Source organism: Struthio camelus, chromosome 4 (genome assembly GCF_040807025.1).
Source record: "Struthio camelus isolate bStrCam1 chromosome 4, bStrCam1.hap1, whole genome shotgun sequence".
Taxonomy (NCBI): Eukaryota; Metazoa; Chordata; class Aves; order Struthioniformes; family Struthionidae; genus Struthio; species Struthio camelus.
The window spans coordinates 55422194-55446666 of NC_090945.1; the positions used below are offsets into that span (position 1 = coordinate 55422194).

The 24473-nt window shown below is 36.8% G+C and overlaps 1 protein-coding gene across 5 annotated transcripts in view; it reads left to right on the forward strand.

Annotated features, from left to right (window-relative positions):
* SGCZ (sarcoglycan zeta) overlaps positions 1 to 24473 on the forward strand; it is a 494736-nt gene that overhangs the window by 446714 nt on the left and 23549 nt on the right. For all 5 annotated transcript variants that reach the window (XM_068942793.1, XM_068942795.1, XM_068942794.1 and 2 more), the window contains one exon: positions 13677 to 13749. In XM_068942793.1, coding sequence (XP_068798894.1) covers positions 13677 to 13749 — 73 coding nt within the window. The remainder of the gene's footprint in view (positions 1 to 13676; positions 13750 to 24473) is intronic.

A 24473-nucleotide genomic window follows, 5' to 3' on the forward strand; every position in this document is an offset into this window, starting at 1 on the left:
TTAGAAAAGACTATAGTTCAGTTTTGGGGGAACTGCTCTTTAGCAAATATCTAGGTATGTCTGAACTTTGGTTTTTGTTGAAGCTAGTAGCAGGTCTGTAAAGCATTTGAAATTTGTTCTGCAAGCGCTCTAGAAGAAAAAGTGCTGTAAAGCACGGGTCTAAGCATGCACACACAAATGCCTTTCAGATCTTCTAGGCAGCCTGTTTCCTTCTCAAATGCCAAAATGTCATTTAGCTCAAATAGAGACTTTTCCCTTAAGTCATGATCGTTCTGAAACAATCTGATACATAAAGTGTGATAGAAGTGACAGCATATGCTATAGGTTACCTCACTTGTAGCATAACTAGAAATAAAGCTTTTTCTTGTCCTTTATCTACATCACTCTGCAAAGCAAGTATGTTACGGTGGTCAAATGTCTAGATACAGCAGTGCGTAAAGCTTTCAAAGTGCTTGGGTACCACGTGCCCAGCCACAAGATGTATCCAAGCTCAACCAAGCAGAATAGCAGAGGCAGCAGAATGCTAAGTTAAGCAGAAAAACTCTTTTTCTCATATATAGTCAAAAGCATGAGGTGGGGTTAGTAGTTACGTTTCAAAGGATTAATATCAATATCACTGTCTTTTCTCATTAAACATTGAAGGGAAAAAAATCTCTTTTTAAATATTTATTTTACTATCAAGCAAACCAGCCTAATTGTTTTTGCTATTGTATCTTAGTGGCATTACCGAATGATGAGTTACTTTTTTTTTTAATCTGTTTTTATGCACTCAGCGTGCTGTAGAGATAACCCAGCAGCTAAAGCATGCTATGCGGAGAGAGTATTTATCAACAAGCATGATTTCATGTTTGTCAGGATTGTTTCAGGTTTTTAATAGTTACAGGTTTTTTTCCTTCTTACTGTCATTCTTGGCATTGCCTCCCCAGTTTGTATTTGAGTTTAGGAAGAAAGCAAAAGACCAATTAGTGTTTCGGAATTTAAGACTTTAATGGAGTTGGGCTCTTTTTTTTTCTTCATGGCAGCAAAACTGATAGTAACTCAAAACAATTTTATTTTTACAAAGCATTGATGTGAGAAGTAGGATAGATAAGAAAAGGAACTTTTAAGACAAAACAGAGAAAGAGTCAGAGGGAGTATCCTGCTGAAAAATACAAAACATTACTTACAGTACTAAGGCATCTGGAGGGCAGAGAGAGAGTTAAGGAGCAGGGGATTGAATTTAAAAGAAATATATCCCTTTGGAAGGTTTAAGAATGTAAGGACAGAGGTCTTTCCAAATAAGAATTTCTTTAGTGAAAGTTAAAAGCCTGGATAACTAAGCATCACGATAGTTTAACTGGATAACACAGAAAAAAATCTCTAAGAGCTGATCTGAAGAACAGGCAAAATAACCTGGATCTTCTTTTATGTCTCTAAACCTGTCTCTGAACCCAGTAAGGTCCTTTGCTGTTAACTGGACTATAGGAAATGCATTCTTTTGTAATTTTAGCTTTAAAATGGTATGGCATAAAATGCAATTTAAAGACAACTGTCAAATAGCAAGGTGTTCTGTTTCCTAGACATACCATTCCTGGTACCTGATGTTGCCGGCATATAATGCAATATAGTATCTGACAGGACACGAACTGAGCCATTTTCCCAGACCTCTGATCACACAAAGTTTTGATTCAGAAGTAATGCCTTCTTGGGGTAACTTTAGCCTGACGCTCCTTACTATGTAGAAATACACTGGAAAGTGCTTAAAGCTAAGAAGTCTTACAGTGAATTTATAATAGGCATATTGCAGCAGTGACCAGGCTGAGGCTTTTGTGACAAGCGACTACTTGTGCCTCACAAACAGTGTAAGAGAAAGCCTAGTCTAGGGTTATGCCACATGACTCACAGCAGAGCTGGACTGTCACAAGGTTTGCTGGGTAATCTGAATTTTGGTTGTAATCTGATTCCTAATAGTGGTCCTTGGTGACATAGGAGGAAATGCTGAGACAAGAGTTGAAAAATTATTCTGTGACCAGCTCAGTCCCGTCTTGAAAAGGGAGTGATAGATCTAGCAGTTAAGTTACTGCTGTAAATCCTCTTCCCATAGCCTCTGCAAAGTATGGTGGCATCTCTCTTGTTCTTGCCTGCAGAGCCTTTGAGTCTTACTTTGGCAAAAGACTTGTATTTTGGCCAACCTTAGCACACTGCAATATGCTATCATATTTTCTCCTTTACTGCAGACACTATGCTATTATTCCCGTAATTAATACAAATCACAGATAGGCACACATTTGCTTACATGACCATTGCTAGTTTACAGTCACTGCAATTATTTACTTTGAAATATAACTGCTTCCATTTGGTTACTAAATTAAGAGGCTTGCTTCACTGCTATGCTGCCTTGGAGGTGGGGATATTCTTAAGTGGCAAAATTACTGCTGTACATTTACCCTTTCCCTCACAGCTGTACAATTTCCATTTAAGACTGCAGTAAAGACGTACCTAAATAAGCCATTTTCCCTTTTGCATTGTAGTAATGCCGGGTTTGAATGTGCTGTATTCACTTGTGTAATTTACTTCTAGATATCAGAGAAAACAGGACATAAATAAAGAGCAGGAATAAAAAGGCAGTCAGAATAGGTGATAGTTAAATAGTGGTAATATCAAATAGAAAATCTTTTACAATCTTGTGAAGAACTGATGTCATATCTGCATAAAATTCATGACTTTCAATAATTGAAGTTGCTAAAAATTTTGTTTCGTTTGAGGCTATTAGGCAGCTAAGCGTGTTATATCAATGCATCGCGGTTTCAGCATTGTAGAAATTTAGGGATTCTTCTTACATTTTCATTTCTTTTGAACTCAAAGATAGTTGAACGCATTTTTACAGTGACATTTTTAATCCATACTATATCCTCGTATGTGATGGACTTATTTCTAAGTATGTGTTTTAGTGCCCTCTACTGGATGCACGCATGCATTTATCTAAATGTTTGTTGACTACATGCCACTGCCTGTGCAGCACAGTTGCTATAGTAGCGCTATTTCAAAAATTTGGGTAATAGCACTACAGTTCTGTAGCTTCATTTTGCATAGATAAAGTCCATGTACTTTGTAAGAATGCAGCAGCAACTATCACATAATTGTAACAATTTTTCAGTATGCTACAATAATGGCAAAGTCGTGAATAGACGTAAAGTGCGTATTCTCGCAAAGAAGCTTCCTTTCAAAAATATGCCTCAGTGTGTCTTATAAATCCTTTTACCCAATCTCTGTTCTGAGCTCTCTTAAGAGATGGTTAAGAAAAATATTTTGTTTGCTATACGTGAGCCACAAAACGATGACGTTTGGAGTCACAATCACATTCTGCAGAGTATATTCCAAAATCATGAGATTGGGCTTATGAAATCCCTACCTTAGAAAACAAAACCTCACTTTTTAGTAGATAGTGCCAGTGCTTTGTAAAAGTTATAGAAAGAGTTACAGAAAAGTAGAGTTGGTAGAGGCACCAAAAAATAAGAAAATCTCTTAGATCCTGGGATCATATCATTTGAATCTTTAGTATTTTGGTATCTTTGAAATTCTGTAAACTTCTATAGGCAGAGAGCAAATGGAATACAGAATTAATATTCCAGTTTTTACTGTCCATGTATACAAATATCAGCTGGACCCAGCTTGGCAATCTTTTTTAGAGCCTCAGACCAAAAGGACTGGATTGTTCACGATCTGACTGCAGAGGAAGGTCCAGATGCAGATCTAACTGCAAAGACCTGGCAGATGCCAGTCTAGGTTCTGTACCTTCCCAGGTAAATAGACTGAGATAAGAAGTCTACACAAAAAAAAATATCCCTGTGTCTGCAAAAGCACTTTGTTTATGACTTGGAATGTTAGTTAGTTTACAACTAACAGGTTTCCAGCTTCACAGGTTATCAGGTTCCTACGATGTATGTGCTTTTCCTGTGTTTCCCGAGGAGATTATTTGCTTTTACACACTTGAAAATACTCAAAATCTGAGATCAGTACAGCCATGTAAACTGCCTACCCAGAAACAAAAATTCTACAATAGCTGTACTCTGATTTTGCTGTTGTCATCTTTTATAAGTTTGTGTCATGTTTAAAGGATAACTATTTAGTTTCAAGGCTATTCTGGACTTAGGATATCTAAAAGATTGTCTCATACATTGAATTCTCCCTGACAGCTCTATTCCTTGGGAACGCTGAAACTCTCTAACTTAAAATGAGATTTTCCTTCTGGTTAAATGTAAGAATTTCAAATTTGCTTTGCAGATCTTAAGAATTATATAAGCAGCACCATTTTTCTATACCAACTTAAACTTTTTTTCAGCAGACAAAGCATTTTGGTTCTAAAGGTATATACATGAGCGCCAAAAGAGAAGATAGTTATGAGCACCAACACACATATTGACATGATGCGCATAATTTTGCAGGAGTAGAAAATGATGGGAAAATGATCACCTGAAAGACCTTTGTCATTGTGAGCACTTCTTATGTGGAAAGAGCTTGGAAAAGACAGAGACAGGCAAAGTCTGGGAACACAAAATAGACTCGCAAGTTTGATCATATTTCTTCACCAGCACCTGTTAAACTAATTTTGGTAACTGAGATACAGAATTTCTTCGCCTGTCCTGACATCAAAAAGAAAGTTAAGCAAGATCGCATGAATTGCACGTACAGAATGAAACAGAATATTCACAGTCCTTGCATGCAATGATCTGTAACGCTATACGTTGGGGTAGGGTTGTCCCAGGAATGAAAAATATCATTTCCAAAGCCAAGCTAAAAATGACATGGCCCTGTGAAAATGGTAAACTTCCAGATTTAAACTTTGATTAGAAACTCTTAAAACAATTTCTAATACTTCATCCAACATTTGGGTATTTTCCATCATCTTTATTTCTCATTACATAACTGCATTATGCAATTGCAAATTGGTTACATAATTGCATATATATGTACAGTCTTACCCAACATATATTTGTGATGACTTTGAAACACGCATTTAGTACATCTTCAGCACATCTTGAGTAACCACCAGATTTGATAAAGTTGCCACGAAAGCCCACGTAAGGCACCTTATGAATCAGTTCTAACATTAAAAGGTAACTCAGATGACTTCCAGTGTAGTTTAGCTGGTATTTCCAAACAAATTTTCCCAAGTTAGGTAACAGAATTCAGACATGTCAATTGCTAACCAGATGTTCAAGGCAAATATTTCAAGGTGCTTAGGTTAGGTACATTGTTGCTCTAGTCTCAGACCACTACCAGTAGCTAACTAACCTTCAGGGATCCCTATGTCTCTTTTTTGGCTATAGACAACATATAAATTATTTATACTTGTACCTTGGGCAACTAATGAGATTTCTAAACTTAGCAGAGGAACTCCTGATAAATTGCTCTGTGCTTACGACTTCTGAAAACAAAGCCATTTAATTATGGAATATGTAACCTATGGGCAAACATCCTTTTATTGTCAAAAGTTACTTGTGAATTTTTATTTTAGCGCTTTATGAAGCAAATTAGATAGAAATTTCTAGCTATGTTATGTATATAGGCAGCTTGTTGAGGTAATCTTTGCAGTATGTTATAGAATTTGCACAGGCCATTAAAATGGGAAATTATCACTGACTGCTTTTGAAACTACATGAGAAATTGTTTTCTCATTCTCACATTTTCTCCCTTGAGATTCAAACATTTTCCAAAAGTATTCCATTCAAGTCGTTTTACTGAAAGTCAAGAGTTTTAACGGTAATTTAATTAGCTTTGACTTTTTTTTTTTGTTTTGTACTTGGGAGATCCAAGTTCATGTCCCATTCTTCCACATCCCAGGTAAGTCCCCTGGCTATGAAGCTATTGACTGTTTTTTGACAGTCCTCTCATTCATTAATTCTTTTGTTTTTAATCAGCAAGGAAACAGCAGTTCTATTTTGTAACTTACTAAATATTCTTTAGAGCTAAAGCCTGGCTTTTCCGACTCCTAGGGTTACTTTCTACAACCAAGTCAAAGTATAGTCTCCTTTTTAGATCCATGAAATCCCTGACCCCTGGTATTAGAATGCATTTGGGGCGGGGGGACGGGATGTAGGCTAGGACAATTTCTGCTCTGTGTTCCTCTGATGTAAACCCAGAATCACTTGCACCACTGTAAGTAAAATCCAGATGCAGCCTATCATATATCTCAGAAGAGAAACTGATGACGTTTTTAGGAATTATTTAATGTGAAATCTAAATGTGAGCTTTAGGTCTAGTCGTATATCTAGCTCTTGTAACTTTTCAGGGAGACTGTATGAATTCAAGCAGAAAATTGTTGTTGTTAATCATTTTTATCTTCATATGTATCTCTATCTGTCATATGTCCCGAGGGAAAGCAGTTGAAGAGGTTATGAAAATTATTATCTTTAAAATTTTCTTATGCTTAGTAAAATCTTTATATATTTGTTTCATTCAAATTTTGAAGAAATATTCAATTTTAACATAATTTCTAAATAGTTTTATTTAAATATATTGACCTTTTTTCATCTCAGAAGTACCATTTAGAATAGCCATTTCCATTTATCAATTCAATTACATTACTCCTATGCTCAGTCCAAATTTTACTCATGTGGATTCACTTTTTCAGTGTATTAGGAACATGTAAAGCAGTGGCCAAATGTAGATTTTGGATATAATCCTTCCAACAGGTATGTGTATGCAGAACTGAACACATAGAAGTAATCCAGTTTCACTTGCATTACAGTATCTATCAGCAGGGGTCTGAACTGTCCGCCGTTAGACAATGATGTTTCTAATGTTTGTACTGAATACAAGCTAAGATGATTTCAGAGGGTAAATACTGTTGTTGCAACTTTATATGTATTTCCTGGAACTGGGATGCACTCTGATCAAAACTTATCATACTGGAGAAACTAAATCTTTTTTTAGTGAGGAAGCCACACTGTTATCTAAATGAAAGCCTTAGTGCTAGTCTTTGATTTAGTAAGGATGTCATATAGAAAGTAATCATCAAACATTTGTCATGTTCAGAGCTCCTTGAGTAAAGAATCTAAATCATTCATTTCAGAATTTACTTTTTAATAATGGCCTTTGAAGCCTTCAATGCCCATGCTTTATTTTACAAGTGAGCAGCTGCATCTAGATAGGGCATGCTACAACTTCCTACCTATAGTATGCCTCCAGGATGGCCACATGGATATCATACCTCAAACCTTAGTCATTTAACCTTATGCACTTATTCTGCAGAGGGACTCCGTGAGATTGGAATCCAGGGAATCATGCCAATCTTATTTCCATAAAATAATCTATTTAATTTCATTTAGTTAGGTGAACCTCCACAGGAAAAATCTGATTTCATTACGCTCTTTTAATCCAAGCTACCTAGCTGAATTACATTTCAAGGCATTTATTAAAACTGAAGGCCTTGAAGAGCTGTACAGTCAACGTGTGGTCCAGAAGCTGCATTCCGGCTACTGTGGGTTTCTAATCGGCCCAAAATAGATCATAGTAGTAGGGGTTTTAAAAAAGAAACAACAAGCGTTTTCTGTGATTTTTTTATGATTATCAATCTGGCTAGATGAATATTTCTGTTTTTGGTCTGACATTGATCAGCTCTTCCAAGGTCTTAGTGTAGAACAATGGCCAGCTGATCCCACAAAGGCGCTTGTAAATGTTAGCTGTGTGCACATGGTTCAAGAATTAAGCGTTTTTATGACAATTAAACTTTTAGAATAAAAGTCTATGTTTTCAAGGACCCTGCAATGGTAAAGCAATCGTGAGCAATTACTCATATTTCACTGTGAAAGTTGTGGGTGCTTTAACTTAGTAAAGAATTTGCACTGAGTAAAATTTCAAGCTTCAAACTTGATAAAGATTTTATGAACTCTTTAAATTCTGTAACTCAGAGGACAAACTAGCATTACATTCTAATGCTTGCATAATCTTAGTACTTCGTATTGTTTCTTCATGTTTCTGAAAAGCCTAGGGAAAGGTCAAAGGCAGTAAGATTCAGCTGTGCCTCTGACACTGAAATACTATCTAATTCTGTACACATCAAAATGCTATACAATTCCGTTGTTAGAAATATTCAGTTGTTCATTTGAGGTGGTTTTGTTACAAGACAGGGAGAAGGACAATGCTAATGTTTGGTTGATTTTTCACAGCAAATAATGTAATTAGTTTTTGATTAAAAACTCATTAACTCTGTAGCTTGCATTCTTTTTGCAAAAAAGTTAGCTCTTGCAAGCAGTAAGCTGAGGTGCTGGTCTTTTCATCCTAGTCTGTTATTAAGTCACTGAAATCTACCCAGTGTTCTGTGAGCTAACTGATAAATTAACAAAAGGTATAATCTAGTACCGAACACCAGCATTGTACTTCCATTATTTTTATGAAACTTGTCATTTTGCAAAGGGTGAATTTCAGTAACCACTAAATTGAGCAGAGGTGAGTAGTTTACAGTGGTCTTTCTGAATGCTGAATTTTCCATTTCAGCAGCGTAGAGTTTCGAAACGTGTGACTAGTTTTGGTTGTACTGAAAGGATGACTTTGATTTGTGCTGTATTCTTTACCAAAAAAGTGTATTTTAAGGGTATTTATAAATTTGCTTTGAATTAAGAGGTTTCTGTGTACATACGGAATTGGACTTCTGGCCTTTTTGCCTGACTCATGCTACTTACTGAGATTTCTCCAGCAAACTCTACAAAGGCTGTTATTCTCTGACCGGTATTTGTCTTCACAAATGCTTCTTTCCTAGTGAAGTCTTTACTGTAGTTAACTCATTCTCTTCCACTATTAGAAGCTGCAGGTAGGAGTAATTTTATTCAGTTACAGCTTTACATCCTTTGCACGTACTGAATGTCCTTGCTATTTTATTTCCTCTGAAAGGTTCACTTTTTATAGCTATCCATTCTAACTCATATTCTTTTGAATTCAGTTCCCTAACTACTTCCTTTTGAGTTGTACTTGAAAGCACTTGAAGGTTCAAGTCTTCTTTTTTTCTATCTGTTCATCTCTGCCTAGAATTTCACTATCTCAAAGTAGGTCTTAGTTACAATTGTGTAAGTCAGGGAACACAATTAATATATTCTTGTTTTATTTCTGTAAAAAATAATCCTTTTAACAGTGTATGTAATTAAATACCTAAAATACATTTATTTCATTATACCCATATGCACCTGAAAAAAATCGTGCTTTTCACTTTGAATTGTGGTTTATATCATAATATGCATTATTCACAAAGAAGTGTGTTTGTAGCACCAGGCAGTACTGAGCAACACAGTCTAACCTCCCATCAGCAGGCTGCAGATTTACGTATAGTAAAATAAAAAATAAAAAATAAAAAATTAAAAAATACATTTCTTTTGTTCCTCTTCCATTCTGTATTTTTAAGTATGCTGATCCATGTCTTTTACTTGCTATACAAGTCCTTTTCGTTTTCCTTGATCCTGCTGTTTTACTGCTGGAAACATGGCAGTAAATTCTGAACGGCTGATCTTTCTCTTCTTCCTTACTAAAAGAAAGATAATTATAAGTGACTGCTTTTCTTCCATTATAGAATAAAAAGGATGAAAGATGTTCTTGAACTTTCCTTGTGGATAGTATGGCATATTTTGAGGATAAAGAATTTACCACAAAAACTGCTACACTTTCACTTTTGGGGGAGTATAAGAAGAAAAAAATGTGTGGCATTATGTCTTCAAACAGCAAAGGGAACATATGTGGGGTTTTTTGAGTTTTAAGTCTATATTATTTAATTATATCAGGTTATTCTTAACTCTACCTGCTGAGATTTTCAGTTTGCTTGAACAAGTTATATTCGTGTGAAAGCCCTTCATGCATGTATTTGGTCTTTCTTTCCCAATTTCTTTTTTGTGAGAGGAAAATGCCATCTCATTTTTTAAACAAATGTCAGCAAGGCTTTTGACACTGTCTCCCATCACATCCTCCTAGGTAAGCTCAGGAAGTGTGGGCTAGATGAGTGGACGGTGAGATGGCTTGAGAACTGGCTGGATGGCAGAGCCCAGAGGGTTGTGGTCAGTGGCGCAGAGTCAAGCTGGAGGCCTGTGGCTAGTGGTGTCCCCCAGGGGTCAGTCCTGGGTCCAGTCTTGTTCGATATATTCATCAATGACCTGGAGGAAGGGACAGAGTGCACCCTCAGCAAGTTTGCTGATGATACGGAACTGGGGGGAAGTGCCTGGCACACCAGAAGACTGTGCTGCCATTCAGAGGGACCTGGACAGGCTGGAGAGGTGGGCGGAGAGGAACCTCCTAAAGTTCAACAAAGGCAAGTGCAAGGTCCTGCACCTAGGCAGGAATAATCCCGTGCGCCAGTACAGGCTGGGGGTTGACCTGCTGGAAAGTAGCTCTGCAGAGCAGGACCTGGGAGTGCTGGTGGATGACAAGCTGACCATGAGCCAGCAGTGTGCCCTTGTGGCCAAGAAGGCCAATGGTCTCCTGGGGTGCATTAGGCAGAGTGTTGGCAGCAGGTGGAGGGAGGTGATCCTGCCCCTCTCCTCAGCCCTGGTGAGGCCTCACCTGGAGTACTGTGTCCAGTTGTGGGCTCCCCAATACAAGAGAGACATGGCACTCCTGGAGAGGGTCCAGCGGAGGGCTACCAAGATGATTAGAGGGCTGGAGCACCTCTCCTATGAAGAAAGACTGCGAGAGCTGGGCCTGTTCAGCCTGGAGAAGAGAAGATTGAGAGGGGATCTCATCAACGTGTACAAGTATCTGAAGGGGGAGTGTCAAGAGGATGAGGCCAGCCTCTTCTCCGTGGTGCCCAGCAACAGGACAAGAGGCAATGGGCAGAAACTGAACCCCAGGAAGTTCCATCTGAACCTGAGAAAAAACTTCTTCACTGTGAGGGTGACAGAGCATTGGAACAGGTTGCCCAGAGAGGTAGTGGAGTCTCCTTCCCTGGACATATTCAAAACCTGTCTGGATGTGATCCTGGGCAATATGCTCTAGAGGTCCCTGCTTGAGCAGGGGGGTTGGACTAGATGATCTCCAGAGGTCCCATCCAACCTAAACGATTCTGTGATTCTGTGATTCTGTTGCTGAAAGTGAAAAACTATTAATGTTGGCTTAGAACCAATAGTCATTTATCTTTCATTGTCAGTCTTTGCCTAAAATTATCTTTAGCTCTTCTGAGTCTGATGTCTGACCCATACTGCAGAGATGTTTTATACATCTTTGCATAAATTCTGCTCTTTCAGAGGTTACGTCTGTGGTCTTCTCATAAGGAGAGACTGACAATTCTGCACCCTGTTAAAAGTTATTTACATCTTCAAATCCCATTTCCACCTTCACAAATGCAAAAGAGCCCTTGGCCTTGAAAGTGTTTGATTTTGCTGGTGAAGGAGGTGAAGAAGATCTGGAAACATAGTCTTTGATGCGTGGTATTCAGCTCCACTAGAATTTCTGACGTGCCACTATAGAGAGAGGTAAGAAAGATTTCAGTTTTGAGTTACAGAAATTTTGGCTATGCAGACATGCTGTCTCTTCAAGGGAGTAGAATTACAAAAGAATAACAGGTTTAAAAAGCAGATTCCACCTGGCACCTCTGTAAATGCCTTTAGGTGAAAAGATATACTGCTTTTTCCTTCCAGTGGTTCTCCATAGCACTCAGCAAAGTTTACTTACAGAAAGTAGTTTCTACCACAGTTGTTTCCTTGTGCCGTCTCCAAAGCAGCAGCTGTAATGAAATCATGAAATTGTTTTCAGCGAGACATTCGTAGTGTTTATAGGTTTCTGGAGATAAAAACTGAGGACATTACTTGCTACCCTCAGAAATCCCCTCTTCCCTCCTTGGGTACTCCATACCAGTCCCGTATTTTACACTAACTAGAAGTGTTTTGTTTTGTTTTGTTTTGTTTTATTGAAAATAGAAGACTAACCATGATGACTTTTTGACATATTAAGTTAATTTGATGTTTAGTTAGTTTCGTTGGGGATTTGTAGGGATTCATGTTCAGGACATTTTCTCTTTAAAGCTGTAAAATGGTAGTATAAATTAAATAGATAGCCTGCTTTTGCTTTCCACTGCTAGTAGGATCAGTTTTCTAAATATTATTGGTATAAGTCAATTAACTGCTAAAATATCTAAAAATATTTGTGAAATATGTAAATACTGTATTGTATTTAAAATATTGAAACAATTAGAGTGATGCATCTCTTGTGTTGACTACTTTTTTCACAGGTATGATAAGATATTGTTGGTATATTTTTCATTTTACACAAAATACAGGGCTCAAAACAATAAAGCTTTCTGTCCTTGAAATACAGCAATTATTACTGCAATGATTATTACAGCTTACTACGGAATAAGCAGTATATAAGCAAGCTATATAAGCAGCTATAACTATCTCAGACAGTTTCTTCAGTCTTGTTTTTAGTGGTAGAGGGTAAATACATTATCTGATTTAGATGTATCTTTATCATTCAGTTCCTTCTTCTTTACAATCAATTCTCCAATGGAAAATCTTTCCCATGATAGTTCTAATTTCCTTACAGCTTGCCCAGTATACGATCTTTAAAGACAGAAATTAAAAGCTTACAGGCACATGACTATTGCTTTGAAAAAGGCTAAAGTAAGTTTACACAAGTGGAAGACAAAAATAAATTATGGTACTAGACAAAAGCAATAAACAAAAAGAGATGTGAGTATAGGGGTACAAAAAAGAATGCATAAGCTTTTAAATGACTAACAATATAGGTAGGTTATTGCTATCTATTAAATGTTAAAGGGGTGATATAAATGGTTATGCATTCAGTCCTTGTGTCTGAGTGGAAAAATGCTGATGTTATAGTGCTGTTCGCTAGGTGTCAGTTTCTTGAATTTTCAGTTATTTTAGCAAAAGAAGTGCACGCTTTAATCAAATCTTCATTAATTTTTGCTGTTTTTCTGTAGTATTTTTAATAAACCTTTATATTTAAAAATTAGTTATGTAAATATTTGTATTTCATTTGAATATCTTCACAGAATATTTATCAGAACCCTAAATTTTTCACTGAAAAACGATTTCAAAGAAAAATCATGATAATGTAATTCAAAATGTAGCATTTTTGTATGAAATTTGGACCTAGTTATAGAGATTAAGATTCAAAGGAGAATCAGTTAATTTTTAGGAAATACTCACCCATTTTTCTTTGCCTTGGATTTTGAGTGCCTAAGAAAGATCTGATGGAAGGAGACTCTCTAAGGCTGTCAGAGATTCAGGCTAGCAACTTCAGATAGAAGACCAATATGTCAAAACCTTGAAAAACTTGGTATCTCAATGTAGGTCATCATACAAAAATAGTAAATGCTTCTAAAATGAGACTACAGTTTTTGTCAATCAAACATATGTTGTTCTTTTCCTTATCTGTAAAATGGCCCATCTCCAAAGTGTTGAGATGCATACTGAGGCAAGTCAGTGTTGAGAAGTTTGGATCTATAAATGTTTTCATATTTGTATGTGAAACTTCATCTACCAATAAGCAAAATTCTATGGTTTCAAGTGAAGGCAGTCTAGATTTTGACATAGTATTATTTTCTTTAATGCAAAAATAGGAAATCTGAAGACACATTGATAAGCAATAAAAGATTCAATCAAATGTTTTGTCCTAAAAATGTCAATTTGTGGTCATACATTTGAATGTGTTTTTTATTTTCCAAAATAATTGTACTGTATTTTATTTATGTATTTTAGGCACAGAAGGGGCAGTGTTTGGGCACTCTGTGGAGACACCCCATATCAGAGCAGAACCCTCCCAAGACCTCAAGTAGGTGTTGTTCAAAGAGTTGTTTTAAAATTAATTATTCCCCAAAATAATTAAATCTTGATTAAAGCCAAATATCTTGGGGACTGGTGGACTCCAGTTTGCTGTAACTGGACAGAAAAATAGCTTCTATCACACAAAATGTAAAATACGTTAGTTTTTATAAATGACTTGCCTCCCATAGCAGAATAATCTAAACCTTTGAGAGGTACGCTTTCCTCACAGTTTGGAATCTTCACTTTGGAACCTTATTTTTAAGGTCGATTAAGTACAGTACTGTTTATTAGCATCAGTCCCAGATTTTGTTTGTTTATGGGCTGTTATAGAATGCATAAGTCAACTTACAGCAAACAGTCCCAGGTTTCTTCTTCAAGCAGTATTTCTGGATTGTTGTCTTTTTTTAATTCTCCACGCACATCCTTCAGAAAGTCATTGTCAAGTGAGGTTGCATTTCTAAATATAAAATCATCCAAATGCTGCTGTACAAAATGTTGCTGTTCTCAATTCCGGTGAGAAACACCATAGCCTTTGCGGCAATTCTAGTGTGGTTCCTAAGCATTATATACCTCTCCCTTTATCTGCCTAGCAGTATTTACAATGAATTGCTGTAGAAAAGGGTTGCTTAAATGTCCTTCCTAATACTTGCAAAGACATTTAGGATCGCTAACCGGTAAGGAGATCACAGAAATCACATGCAGGAAGCTGCCCAGGCAGGCAAATGGGAGAATTACATGAGAGGTGTAAGAAGTAAATGACTGTGTGTGATTATTTGCACTAAACATTTTAATGTAATGTGATGCCTTGGGGGCTTCCAGAGGATCCTTCTTCTTAGATTTTTATTTTAACATCTCTATCTCCTGCCAAGACTCCTCTCAGTCCTTTGTTGAGGGTAGTTGTAGAGGCTGTTATTAGTGATGGCCACCAAGGTGATACAGTTTCTAATCACAGGGAGGGCAACAAACATCAGCATGGAAACACTGCAAGCTTTTCTTGTCTGAAAGGCATAAAATTTGAGAAAGGAGGTGGAACTTGTCCCGCTGAAAAGAATGTGGAGGCCATATGCAGATATGCTTTGTCTACTTCTTTCTCCTATTTAATAATGATATCAGAATGCAAACATATGGTAATCGAGATAATCCTGTGACTTCAGGATTAATTTCACTTGAGTTAAAATTGCCGTATGCTTCTGTGTATGCGGATGGGTGTGTCCTCTATTTAACACAATACTGATACGCACAACTTGCATTTCATGGGCTTCAGCTCTACTGTCTTTTGGCGTTATTCAATCCCATGATGCTCATCGTTGCTGCATATTTTCCAACCTCACTATTCCTTCAGCTCATTTTTCCAAGGTGGACTTCAATTAATGGGAATTCTGCTGAATTTCCCATTCAGCTTTCTGTCTTCTCTTTAATAATGAATTCAACTCAAATTTGCTGCACAGATGAAATGGAAACCTTCTCTGTTTGACACAGTAAATTTTAGTCAAGCAGCACTAGCTTATGTGAAACTTATTTTATTCTAATGTATTCAGTCTATATTGTATCCCGCAAGCTCTTCCACATATGTGCTGCTAGGTATTAATTAGGATCCAGAGATACTCCCTTTAAAAACTTTCGAGTCTTATAAATCCCCTGTAAGTGATAACAACTAGAACAGAGATTTCTTGTGTTTTGGCATGAATTTTTCTAGAAGGTTATCTGCAGACCCTTTTTAACCTTGTACCTTTAAAGAAGTAATTGTCGTCTTGTGTGGTCTTTTCTAACAGTGAAATGCAGGTAGACACTCCGGTCACATATATCCCTTTGAAAATCCCAGTTATCATATGCCTTTTTTTTAATCTTAGTTTGAATGGTAAAAAAAGAAATGTCCACTTACAGTTCAAGCCATAATCTTCCCATAAAAGAAAATGTCTCTTTTGCTAGGTTTTAAGAAAGTTGTAAGAAAGCAATGATTTACCATTAAAATATGCCAATAAAATCCATTACCAGCTCTTATATGACCTCTCCCAATGGGTTCAGAGGCAACTTCTGTCCTCAAAATGAACAAATGCCCAGGTCCATTCTTTAGCATCAGGCCCAACTGATCCAGCCTAAAGATGCCTATACTTTAAAGTCCTTTTAGCCTCTAAAACAGGATAGTTGCATCTTATTTGCTGGGTGCGAATGGTCCTTGACTCATGTTAACCTCCAAATTCTGCCTGCAAATTGTTTGGGAGAGTCATAACTGACTCTCAATTGACTCTCGGGCGTGCCAGGGACAATTTAAGAGCATCAGTGGTCGAGCTCCAGTGCTCTGGCCTGGGTCCTAGCCCCGTTTAACATTTCAGTGTAGACTTAGAACATTTTAGTCTAGACTTAGCCAGAGAGTCCTGTCAGTCACACCTGATTGCAATGCCCTTGGATCATGGGGCATTTGAAATTAATGGTGACAAGGGACAGTGAAGAGTTTCCTGAACTGGGTGAAACTCCGAAACAACTGTCATTGAAGCGTATTTTTTCAGTGGACACAGATGACTCCACTGTTTGATTGGAAGCTGCAGTGCATAAATTCAAATCTGTTAGGCCTACTTCTTGTTCTGTGTCTAGAATTTGAGGTCTTATAAGACCATCTGTAATACTCACTATTAAAATGTCTTGTGCAAAAATCAAATTCAGTTGAGATATGAAAGGACAGCATAGTATTTTTTTCTTATATGCCCAACCATTTTGGTGATATCTTTTTCCTGTCTTACGTTTTCAAATAATAGCTAGCGAGCTTTGGCTTTCAGAAAATGTTTTTCTACAATCCTTTGTGAAAGCTGGTAAGCCTTTTTGTGTCAAATCACAAAAACTAATTGAATCTGACTTTCATTAGCTGGGATAAGCAGAATAAAAGAATCATGCCTAAGAATCAGGAAAATGAATTATGTCTTAATAATTTAATCTTCATATTTCTCTTGCTGCCTTTTCTCACAAGAATGCAGTTAGGAAAACTAAACTGCCAATATGATAAGTCCCCAAATATTGCTTTTAGGCTAACACTACATTAAAACATGGTGCACTAATAGGTAATATCTATGCACAAGAGGGCAGAGAGTAGTTAAATGTTGATTGCTTTGCCCTGAATAACCTCCTTAATAAGGGGGTAAATTACTTTGTTGTTGTTCTCTGGGGAGTACTAGAAGATCAAATTTAATAGGTTTTTTTCCTCTTCCATGTCAAGCTTAGCATACTGTTAACTGTGAGCTAATCCTGAAGGCTAATGCTGGGCATAATGAGATGAAAACTGATCAGGCAGCAGGGAACCACCCAAGCTAGTAAGATTTTAACTCTGTTAAAAATTAAAAACATACAGATCTTGCACAAAGGGTTCACTCAGAATTGCATGATGATTTGTTTGTGAGAGCCATCTTCTGGGACATTTCTTTGGTAGTTTACTAATATGACAGAGCATTTGTTCTATAAAAGCCTGAAGCCAGAGAAGACATCAGAAAGGAATTTTCACATTAAATTGATAGACAGGAGAGCAGGCTGAGAGTAACAAAATCACTGGGCCTATGTTCAGTGATTTTACCGAGAAATAACATAATAAACCAAAGTTCATCCAAAGGGTGAAGTTTCAGTAGAGTAGGAGAACCCAGCTTCCTCCCATAGTATTTTTAAAGATCTCAGATTCTAGTTATTTTTTCAGCATTTGTTTGTAATAAGGTGGATATATTGACTATTTATGTTTTCAGAATCTAATTGTTGTTTAAATAGTAATTTAAGTGTTTGTGCATATGTGTTGACAGAAATCTATTTGTTTAGTCTTATCCCTAGCTGCGAAAATATGTTTCTTTTCTTTCACATACATGTTTATACAAAAATAGAGATGCACAAAGGTGTAGTGAAAATTTAGAGCATGACCAGAAGTCAAGCTTACGTGTACATATATATATACACATACAGAAGACATTGAAATAAATAGACTAGAAAGCAAAAGCAAATAAAAGGTTAGAATTAGAATGCAGATAGGATGCAGCAGATATTAAAGGTAATTAGGTATGGCTCTTAAGCTGAAAAAATAAGTTGCTTTCCTGTAGAGTGAAGGTAATGATACTGGACATAGGAGAAGAGAAAAAGCATCTCATGGGGATTGGGTTATGAAAGAAGAAAGTATTGGTATTGTGATACCAATTCTGATAGCAAAATTCATCGAGTTTTAAATGGTTAAGTCAGGGTGCTGGATAATCGCTATCCCCATCTGTGAATGAGCTAAATGTGAAAGTAAGGTCCAATAGCTAAAATTTATAATACAACTTTCACACTGGAAAATAGTTATTACAGGATGGATGATTGGCAAGGGTAGCACTAATAGTGAAATGGATGAAAAATGGGCTAAAAGAGTTATCCAATATGTTAGGCCTTTTTAGTCTCAACTCTTAGTATGCAAAGTTTCATGACATTATTTAGAAAGATTCATTAAAGAAAATAATTATGAAAGGCTTAAAGATAAATAAAAGCTGGGTTGAACTAGAAGGTGGGTAGATTGTGCCAATCCAAAGTAATATTTTCTTTTGATAGTTGATCTAGAAAACACAAACTCTATCTGGTGTTTAAGTAAGGAATTTGATATACTGCCATATCTAATAAGAAACATAAAGGCAAGACAGAGAAAATTGCACTTAAAGAAATTGGAAGTGGTATGTAATAGGTATGTATTGTCTAAATCCCTTCTTCAGCCTGAAGGGAGATAGTAAGGAGAGTTTCTCCAGGACTGATCTTATTTCCTGTTTCTCAGCTGTCTTTGAGCAAAAAGGAGGTGCAGAGATTTGAAAGCACTGGCAATCAGAAGGTCTTGAGCATTAGAAAAAGAAGAATATGTTGAAACTCAACAGTATGATCATAAATAAATATTAGATGGAAGTTAGGGTTCTACTTCTGAGATGCAAGAGATTCTGGAATAGCCTTTCAGAAAGAGTAATGCCGATAATTAAAAGTCTTTATTATCAGTGAATGGATTACGTTTGCTTTATAAATAAGCCATACTGTGGTTGCAGGAACATACAGATGGGCTCCAAGCTTAGTTATCTCTGGACTAACAGAGTTATGAGTGTAAATATAATGCCCTGTGGGTGCTATTTCAAAACCCATATAAAGCTTAGAGGAATAGAAAGCGTTCCCACAGTCCTCAGTCTCAGATAATAAGAGACAAGACATCTTTGCACCCCACAGATAGTGAGAAAACAGCTGAGGGTCGTTACATGGAGCCCTCGCAGGTCTGACAGTAGCTGTGACCAGCAGAAGCACCCGAAGTCCCATGGAGAGTCTTGTAGGGTTCCATAGCACTCTGCCACCAGTGTGCCCCAGTGCCAATGCACCTCGTTGCATCTAATGTTGTCCCAGGGCTGTTACGCTGCTTTCAGACTCAAGCTGCCTCCATGTGTTCAAGGAATTCTAGTTCTGTGTAGTTCCAGTTCAGGACTAGAAGCAAAAGTACTTGTTTTACCAAGGCTTTTCATTTGCAGGGATATTCCAGATAAGAGTGTTTGCCTAATTTTTACATGGAAACTGAACAATGGTCATCAATACCAAGAGGCTGTTCCTAATAACCCCAGAACACATTTCTGAAATGGTTTAGATTCCAGTTATCCATTGCTCCATTGTACCTGCAAACTCCTTTTTGCTGTAATTTCTCTGATTAAACATATAGTTTGATATACTCCTTCTATTCCATAAAACTTGTAGTATACACTATTAAGGCTAAATAGTGCGCCTGTGACAGCCGTAAGATTTTCACTTCCTAGCTTTCTGATGATTTTAAGTGAATAGGCTTACTCTTGCAATAACAAAAGGGTTGTTTCTTTTTTTATTTGAGCCACATTTAATTTCTTTAATCTTTCCTCATACTATATTTCCCCCTGAGAATTTATCATTCTAGTTGTCCTTTTTCCCCACCGCAACATTATCTCAATTTTCTGTGCCACTCCTTAGCCAGTTTCCCAAGAAAACAAGGCTTCTTAATTTTGCTCTATCTTTTTCCTGTCCTCATACCCGTGATAATTTTATGAATCAGCTGACCAATTTCATCCATTTAATAAAAAGACAAAAGTTTCAAAAATCCCTAAGTTGCTATATGTTTTCTGCAAACCTGTGCCTGACTAAAGGAAAGATGGTCACACTGTCTAATAAGAAAAGGGAAGTATTATTGGTTATTTGCAGCTATTGGTTTGCCCATGATTCATGCGGTTCCAAACTATCCCCTCAACCTGTGGCGTGTTTGCTTACTGGGCAGGCTAGAAGAAGTGTGCAGAGGACATGGAGGTTCTGGCAGTGTTGTGGGCGCAGAGGAAATGGTTTGGGTTCTTGTAGAGCCATGCTAATACCAGAGAAAGGATCGGAAGCTCATATAAGCTGTGTGTAAGAGGAGGAAGGTCTTGAGGATGAGCGTTTTTGTGGTGAATAGTTATAGCCGATGTAGGACACTGGTTTCTAAAAATGTTAGTTCTGTTGAAAACCAGACTTCTGTTGCCTATACCCAAAATTGTGCAGAGAACTGAAAAGGTAGCCTAAGCAGTAGAGAACAAAAATGATTTTGTATTTCTTATGTCACAAGTTTCATGCTTGCCTCAGTTGCATTTGAGGATAGAATACACTGCTCAGAGAGGAACACCTACTTGACTTCTTCATAGTGTAAAGTGCCCACTATATTCTGTATTGCAGAAGGTAGAAAATTTTTCTCTGCTTCTTTCTGGAGTGCTGCTTGCCCTGAAAAAGAGACTGAAAGTAAACTCAAGAAACATCTTCTGAATTACTTTTTTCTTAAGCAAAGTTTAGATAGAGTCCAAGAACAGCCCACCTGAGTGTGTATATTCCGAGTTCTCTTCTGCGCTTAATCTGCAGAGGTGGAAACAGACCCGACTAAAGAATTCCAGCAGAATAATTTTCCATAGGAGGATGCAATTTGATCTGAATGTGTCACAAAACCATGTCCCAATTTTTCTCAGCTAAGATATTCCCATTTATATCAGCTTAAGATGCTTTGGGGAAACAGTATTGAAGATAACATTAGAGAATTACGAACGGGCTGGATTGCCACTTGCTAATCACAGGTAGCTAATGGAGTTAAAAATTTAGAAGATTTTCTGTCAGCCAGTTCTCGTGTGTTTCCAGTTGTTCAAAGAGCTCTGTTTGGCTCTTGAGCCTCTCTCAGGCACTGTATGTTCAAATCTTACTCTTGACAGCCACTTGAGAATTATCTGTGGGCATGTTGCTACAATCTGTTTCTGACAAGATAGATTTCTATTTTAAGAAAATATATTCTGAAAGACAGCTCAGGTACTGGAACTGTTACTAGAAAGAAAATAGACCTCATGTAGGAATGATTAGGAAGAGAAGCAGCATAGTGCCAGGACACATGCACAAGGGGTTTCAGGTAAGAAGAAAAGGAAGGAAGATTATAGGAAGGGCAGTAGAGGGGGTGGAATAGAGGTAGCTCTAAGATAGCAAGGCTAAATCCATATCAGCAATCCTTTCCCCTTTCTTAAGGGACTATCTAAGATTGTCTCATATACAGATCTGTGTCCCCGTAGCCTGAAAGATTAGGTTTTCAGACATGTTGTGATATTTCTCTAAGAAAAGGAAGCGGGACGGTCACATTCTAAACCTTACATTCCTACTCATTTTCTTGATTTTCAAAGGCGCGAGTTTTGGTGAACTTTACTTTCTAGAATCCATGAAATTTTACCACTAGAGATTCCAGTTAGTTGGGTGTTTGGGTTTTTTTTTTTTTTTTTTGGTCAGTAAATTGTTTCTTACTTAAATGCCTAAAGTTTTTTAAACCACTTACAGGTTTTTCTGGCTATTTCAAATTTACAGTTTAATTGTTTCTGGTCTTAGTTTTTTTTTTTAATATTTGTTGTGATTTTGGTAGTTTCCCAGTATTCAGCTATGCCCTGACCCACTTCAGGAAACAGGAGTGTATATACACTGGTTCTCTTTAACTTTCCTTACACTCCCTGCCTCTTCTGCCAATCTCTTTCTTCAAACATTTGCTCTCTTTGACACTCCTCACCTTTCCGTGATGCTTCTTCACTTTTTCTAATCCTTTAATAACATCGTTAAAAAAGGCTCTATGATGGCATTTTATTTCTTTCTCTGCCTCCTCAGTAACTAATATTTTTATATTCTCAGAAGGGATCCTTTATTTTCCACTTTGAAGAAACTGTTTTCCTAATTTATTAACTATGTCAAATAACATTAAAATATTCAATGGTTTTAGTTGTTGCTGTGATAACGCAGACCGACTGAGCTGAAACCAGCGGCACAGGGCAATTAGAGTGCAGATTTGAGCACACTGAGGTGATTTTTGGGTTAATTAGAATTTCAGGAGTGATAATAAGGTTATATTGACACATGCCATAGTGAGTGACATGCAGAGCATGACACATCAAATACTATGCTGAATGCCTTACTACTGTTCTGACTTGAGTCAAGAAAGTTTCCTCTTTATTTAAGTGCATTGTCCATGAGTTGCAAATTGGATAATGAAAAAAAAAAGTGATATTGATATTTACGGTTTCCGGTCCATTGCCTATTCCACAAAACAATTACTTAACTTTCCCTTATTTAAGACTCTTTTGATGGAGTCACAAAATAGAGACAACCAAATGCTGCCCTTAAAGTTTAGGTTCCCACTCATATCAAAGGGAGCTTGAACATAAACATTTGAGACTTTTGCCTCTTGATACAACAATATTGATAATCAGTGAATAAAATTAAGGCTCCATGAGGCTGGCACGTTTTCCTTTGCATTCCAATAAAAGTATTGATTTCATCCTGAAAGTACTACAAACATTTGATTAAAAACACTAGAATACAACAAGTTTCAGGAAAAACAGCTCATTTAGTAATGACTCACATGCATCTTACAGAGAGTGTAAATGTATCAAGAAAAGAATTTTATCATTTATAGATATGTTAGAAGGTACATGTATATAAAGCTGTAAGTAGGATGAATAATGAGATTGAAATGATGGAATAATAATTTTATTTTCATAATATTCCCACTGCATTGTCAAATACAGCTAATCAAGGATCTTCTGACTGAACAGTGATTCTTTTTTAAAAAAAAATCCAATACCTAAAAAAGGAAATGTCACATGGCATTATATTAGTTTCTTTGAAATTTTTTGAGAAAATAGGAATCTTCTGTAGTTTTTCAGGCTCCTGGAACACAGAAGTATCTGTTGTTCTAGGGCAGTTCTGCTCTATGGCATGAAGACATTCTCCATGCAATTGAGCTGCAAGTACGAAGCCCAAAACAGGGCTTCCAGGTTCTTTGTCACTGCGATCATAAAAGCCCTCAGTTATTCTTTCTGGGCACTCTTGGAGTTTGCAGGCTGACTTGCAGGAAACTGGAAAGAGTAGAAACCCTAACTTTATCCAGCCCCTTTAGTGTTCAGTGGCTTCTCAGCTCTGTGCAGGACTCCCTTGACCTCACAGATTGCTTGAGCATAGAGGCAGTCAGTTGTTCTTTTAATACTAGTACAATAATAAGAATGAAATAATATATTTAAAATTGTTTGAGTTCTCTGGAGCACAATATTTTCAAAATTCTTTTGTAAGAAAAGTCTTCATTCTAACTGGAAATAAAATAATTTCACTGGAGGAAGAAGAAGACCCTAAGTTCTATGGGGTTTGGGGGTGAGGGATGCTTTTTTACAAGAAAGGGATGGGAAGAGGGATAGAGAGGCTTGGAAAGTCCCTTTGCCTTCCATCCACTGCAACTCTATACCTACAGGCACCAAGCTTGAACTCACAATTATTTCAATCTGTAGAAATCTACAAAAGGGATATCAGGTAAATTGTGTGGTTTTTTTCCCTTGTTTTTATATATGAAAAAAAATTAATAACATAAGATTTCTATGCTAACTCAAAAAACATTCAAGGTATTATGGCAAGACCATCATATATAAAAATTAAAAACTTAGAAGTATGTCTTGACGATCACGTGTCAAGATGCAGGTGAAGAGGAAAGGGGTACCTGCCTGTGCATTCTCTAGTCAGCAGCATATTTTTTAGTACTCCCTTTTGAATACAAATTGCATGTTGCTTGAGACTGTAACAGACTGTAAAAGTCCGGAAAGATCAGGTAATCCAGACTTCATACTGGTCATTCTACTAAGTAGTATGGGCTGAATCCACTGCCTAAAAAGATATGAAGCAAACAGAAGATTCTCCTGTACAAATGTGAATAAATTATTTCCTTCTATTTTAGGAAATATCTTCTGCTAGCCAACAGAGCAAAACTAACAGAGATAAATTATATCCCATGTGAATATGAGGGAAATATAAGAAATAAATCTAAAATATTTCTTAAAACCCCAAATGAAACCTCTTTGTTTCATTTTGTAAATTATTGCTCTCTCATTAAATCTAGGTCAGCTTTCATTTTGAAGTGAAAAATAAATGTTTCCGCATTTCCGATGAGAAATATTTTAATAACTTCAAAGCAAAATATTCAAATCATTTTGAAAAGTTTCTTTACTTAGCAATAATTCTTAATGAATTCCACTCAAATTTATATAACATTGATCTTCTGAAATTTATGTTTTTTGACAAATTAACCATTGAAAATTAAAAAGAAGAAAGCCCTTCTCTGCTCTGGGTAGATCTTCTGTCTGCATCATGTATAGAAAACTGATGAATTATATAGCTTAAAAAAAAGCCTCTCTATCTTTCCTACACTATGGTTATTTCAGGCTA